At 35.9% G+C, this 4,952-nt stretch overlaps 1 protein-coding gene across 4 annotated transcripts in view; it reads left to right on the top strand.

The window, feature by feature from the left end:
- Window positions 1-4,952, top strand: part of LOC125502505 (transcriptional regulator ATRX-like) — an 11,137-nt gene that overhangs the window by 4,308 nt on the left and 1,877 nt on the right. The window contains exon 4 of one of the 4 annotated variants that reach the window (XM_048660869.1): window positions 4,716-4,946. The exons of the other annotated variants lie outside the window; for them this stretch is intronic. Within the exon in view, the coding sequence (XP_048516826.1) occupies window positions 4,716-4,728 (13 nt within the window). The 3' untranslated portion in view covers window positions 4,729-4,946. Of the gene's footprint in view, window positions 1-4,715; window positions 4,947-4,952 lie in introns of those variants that run through there. 4 annotated transcript variants of the gene reach the window in all.

Here is a 4,952-nt window from a genome sequence, read left to right as displayed (position 1 = left end):
CTGCTTCATGCCTGCTATCCTCTGCTGTCAGGTAAGCTCTGCCTACGAACTAAGGCCAGCGTTTACAAGCAATTGATACGCCCGGTGCTGACCTATAGATTTCCTGCGTGGTCCGTAGCCAGCACCTCGCAAAAGCAGAAACTGGCAGTATTCCAGAATAAAATACTGAGGATAGTGATAAAGGCCCCATACTTCGTCAGAAACCCTACCCTGCGACGAGACCTGGATACAGAGGACCTGCTGGACCACATCCGGAACCTAACGTCAGGGTTCCTGGATAGGATCCGGCGAAGCAAGAATCCCACCGTCAGGGTTTCTTGCACCAAGAAGGTCAACTGTGACCGCAGACCTCTCCCTGCGGACACAGTCTAAGAAGCAGACGTGGACCACCAGCGACAATCAGTTCCTGCACCACAACGAGGACCATGGGCTAACTTTAAGTTAACTTAGGAAGCATTAGAGGATGTGTTAGGTTAGGCTTAGGCTTAGGTTAGAACAAGACATACGATGTCACTTAAAATCACAAGATGTTAGCATTAAGAATCCGTAGAATAAGTAGCAGTAAGAAGTATTGTAAAACTTGTCTGAAATAAATATGTTCAAAAGCAAGCAAATTAAAGCCCTAACAAGGACTGAAATAGCAGAAAAATATGACCAACTGCTTGAGAAGCGGCTAGAAGTAGCAGATTTGCAGCAAGCCATACGCCAAAACAGGAAACCTTCTTTTCCAAACTCCAAAACATCTTTCGATCACGTTTCTTGTTCGGATATGGGACTCATTGTATAGCCTTTCGGCTCTTGTTGCAGGATTAACTAAAGGAGTTAACAAATAGGATCTAAGACCATAGCCACTGTCACCTGTAATAAAAAAAATAAATAAAATATTTTTGCAATTTGGATACGCACGAGTTTTTTTAGTCATAAAGATAATTTGATAATGTTAATTGCTAAGGTTAACTCACTGTATTTGTAATTATTTTAAATAAGAAATTGTCTAAGGTAAGAAAATGTTCTCCCTTAAAATATGCATAAGCCGTACTAAAAATGAGTGACGAGTTTCTGAACTCCCAAGATTAGAGGCAAGAGAGTATAATTTCTGTAGTATTTTAGTATTACACTTTCATAATAAACTAAATATTCTGGATACGTTGAGAATACCTAATAAAATACAATTTGGAAACTCTTGGTTTTCAAATCTTCGCCTCAATCTCGAATTGTTAAAAATGGTGCTATTATTTGCTGATCCTAGCCATCTAGCTACAACATCTAATAACGGGAGATCTGAACTGCAGGCTGACAAGTTAAAAGGGTCAAAAATGTTACTAATTTGACTAACCGGGAGACTGTATGCGTACGTGCGTTCCATCAACACAAGCTATGACACGAGGAAAAGAGGCAATATGACAAAAATCAGCCTGTAAACATATCAAATTTTCTTGGTTAGGCATCTTCACAAATCTAGGGTAAATACTTGCAATCGCACGGCTTACTTTCGCAACAATTCGCGAAGATGTGGATTTATCCATTCCAATAAAGTCTGCTACTGTATCTAAATGACCTGCACTAGCATAATATCTAAGTGCAGTTAATAGTTGGTTTATAGGTGCTACACTATTATTTCTAAAATAAAATTAACAAACTATTTGATAGTAAAACTAGTTGGGTATTTCATTTTTCTTTTTATACTACTTACAAATCGGTATTATATTCCAAATGTGCCTGTTAATTGCAGTAAATGCAATACTGTCTTTTTCGTTAAACAAAAGCGTCTAAAAAAAGTTAAATCATCGAATTCTTCAAAATAATTTCTTCTTTGATAGATCTTTCGAGGAAATCCATAGTCTATTATATCAAGAATATCTTGATCGTCTCCTGAAAAAACTTTCCCGAAAATTGCACGCACATAAGCACAAAAATGACAAAATGACGTTTATGGGATGCTCTATTATACGTGTGTACAAGTGTTTATCTGAAATAGAATAATCGATTGCAGTTGGGTTTAGTTCACAAACATTTTATAAAAGCTAACACTTTAAAATAATAGTCTAGTTTGATGCTTAAGTGGACAGTTTGGTACTTGCACCATTCGATTTATCTATGAAAACACTTCTTGATGTTAATGGATATGCAGAATGACTTATTAATTGTATAGCCCTCTACTATTAGGACAATATTATATTATTGATAGCACAAATGAATCTCCAGTTGCGTACAAAACAACGCACTGATTGTTGGGAAATGAGATCTATTTGTCTCTCCTGCCAACCACATAACTTAGTCTATGGGGCGATGTGACAATTAGTTTTTTATTTTAAGTTGTATTTGTTTCAAGTAACTAATACGAACTAACGAAATAACGTTCTGAGCAATATACATTTTAATTTTGCCGACAATCGGGTTTTAATTCGTCGGTTGGGTGCAATCATATACTTAAGTCGGTGTTGGGAGTGCCATCTCAGATAGGGACGCGCACGAAGAAGAAAATAATACAAAAATACAGTCCACTTAAACATTAACCAAAATTTGGTCCTTGGGAGCCGGATATCCAGCAATATGGTGTTTGGATCTTTGGAATAATGGATATGGGTTGCTGAAAGAACGTGTTGGAAAGCATCGACAGATCGACGAAGCCTAAGGTCAGATCTTTCAATACATTGGGGCTAGAAAGCAGATACATTTGTTGTTGAAATTCATTGACACAAATTGCCAAGGAAACATGACATTAATTGGGGTCATTAATCATCTTTATTCAGTGAACTATGAAAAGTAGATTAAAGTATTTTAGTTGTATTCTGGTGAGAAAATTATGTTAAGGTCTTATGATGGAGACTCTAAAGAAACAGAGATCGATTGTTAAAAGCTCTATAACGAGGGTAAACACTTTTGTTACGAATAATGAAGTTGTACCAAACATTGATGTTAGCGAATATGAAACTAGGGAAGTATTTTTAGAGAAAGCTTACGAAAATTATTGCAAAATTCAATATAATATAGAATTAATGGATGAGAGCGAAGAGACAGATAGAGATGAGGTGGAGACTAAATACTTGTCTTTATTATCTAAAATCAAAGCGAAAATTAGGCAAATGAGCCAATCTCTAATTGAATTTCCAAAACATGTTTCTACTCATTTGGAGTCAGCTGCGGTAATGCCGCTGAGTAATGCGAGGTTGCCAAGTGTAAATATTCCCACGTTTTCCGGTAAAGTCGAAGATTGGCTAGCTTTTATTGACTTGTTTTCAGCAATAATTGATACTCATTCATTCTTGAATGATGTGCAAAAGTTTCTATATTTAAAAGCTGCTTTGTCGGTGGTCGGTCGGTCAAATTTAAATAATAACTTACCGTTAACCAATGAAAATTATAAAGAAGCGCTGGAATTATTGAGAAATAGGTTTGAAAATAAATTAGTTGTCGTTAACGCACATATGGGCCTATCGGCCAAAATCGGTCCCCGGAAGTCGTAAAATTGCAAAACTAGTCTGCAGCATAGAGAAAGTAGAGTTTCTCGGACAAGCCTTCAGTTCTTCTTGTAATGGTGAATCTTGATAAACCAATGTTTGAAATTATATTGATTTTATCAGGAGATGCTATTGCTGCAATCGCAGTCAGATATTCTTTTATCATCTCTCCATCCGCAAAGGGTTTAATTTTTTGGCCAGTATTTAATTAACATCAAAACTAGCCTTTACTGCCGTTTTTGCTAATATGGCTTGATTTTTAAAAACTATCTGCTTGTTTTCTTAAGTTTTTCTCCATTTTGATTAAAGTCATCCATCCGAAGTTGTCCTCTTAAGTTTTTTATTGTTCATGTTTTGTATCGTTTGGCCTTTTCATGTTATTTTCTTTTAATGTCGACACAGTCTCTGAGCATATTAAGGATACAGCTTTATCTTTAATGAAAGAGAAAAATTATAAAATTTTCACTTTTCCTGAAAATGCCCGCAACCTTCCTTTTTTTTGTTTGCTTTTCCGACATGTTGTTATGGATTAAAAATTTGAAAGTTAAAAAAATTCGTAAGAAAACTTCATTTTAAATTTAAAAAATGGTTAGTTAAAAGCTTAGCAGTCTGACTGATTGAAAAAGCCTGTTGCAGAGTTTAAATACTTTTTTTAGACGTTGTAGAGACTTCTCTGAGAGTTTATGTTACTCGTAAAGTTAGACTGCTTTGAACAATAAAGAAAAAGTTGATTACTTACTGAAGGGCAAATTGTTTAAACGTTAACTTGAAAATCAAGAATTTTTCGAGAAAAACGTTAGAACCGCCGTTTTTTTGTTTTTTGAGTACACAAGCGGACCGGTTTTAATTTCGTTTGTCTCATCTTGTATTTTCCATACTTGCAAAAAGTATAAAACTTTTTTCATTTGCATTAACGGTGTAAAAGTTATGCTCAAAAAGCTTGTTCGCACTTTTTTTGATCATTTAAAGTTTAAATCATGTTCAACAGTTGGAAATCGCGCACAAACTATTGTCCCAATAATGTGACATCCTTTCGAACAACTTCCTTCAACTTCGAACAAAATCTTATACTTTCACCCATTCTGTGCGCGCTTGCAACCCTTTTTAACCCAATATTTGCGGTCGGTTGTCGTTTACGCTGAAGTGTATTTCGCTGGAGTGGACTGTATCTATTTTCTTAGAACACTTGCAAGTTTCTTCACAGGATTGGAATAAAACGTTACAAGGACAGTAAACTAAACTTTATGGTTCTAGAACTTTCGAATGAGTGCGCTCTTACGGATTCAGGCTTCAGATCCGCCAGAAGAGTAGTGGTTAAGGGCCGTCTGACGGATTTACAAAGTAAAGCCTGAACCACGTAACAAAGGCGTTTTGGATAAGGATGGGCGCAAACATGCCCCCGGCCTTGAAAACACAAGATTTCAAAACAAATTTGAACATACAGAGATAACGAAAGATATACAGGTACATAAAGAAATATGATTTTTACAC

This window comes from Dendroctonus ponderosae, unplaced genomic scaffold (genome assembly GCF_020466585.1).
Source record: "Dendroctonus ponderosae isolate FM_Combo_2020 unplaced genomic scaffold, Dpon_F_20191213v2 Dpon_F_20191213_1, whole genome shotgun sequence".
Classification (NCBI taxonomy): domain Eukaryota; kingdom Metazoa; phylum Arthropoda; class Insecta; order Coleoptera; family Curculionidae; genus Dendroctonus; species Dendroctonus ponderosae.
This window is presented reverse-complemented; position numbering and strand designations above follow the sequence as displayed.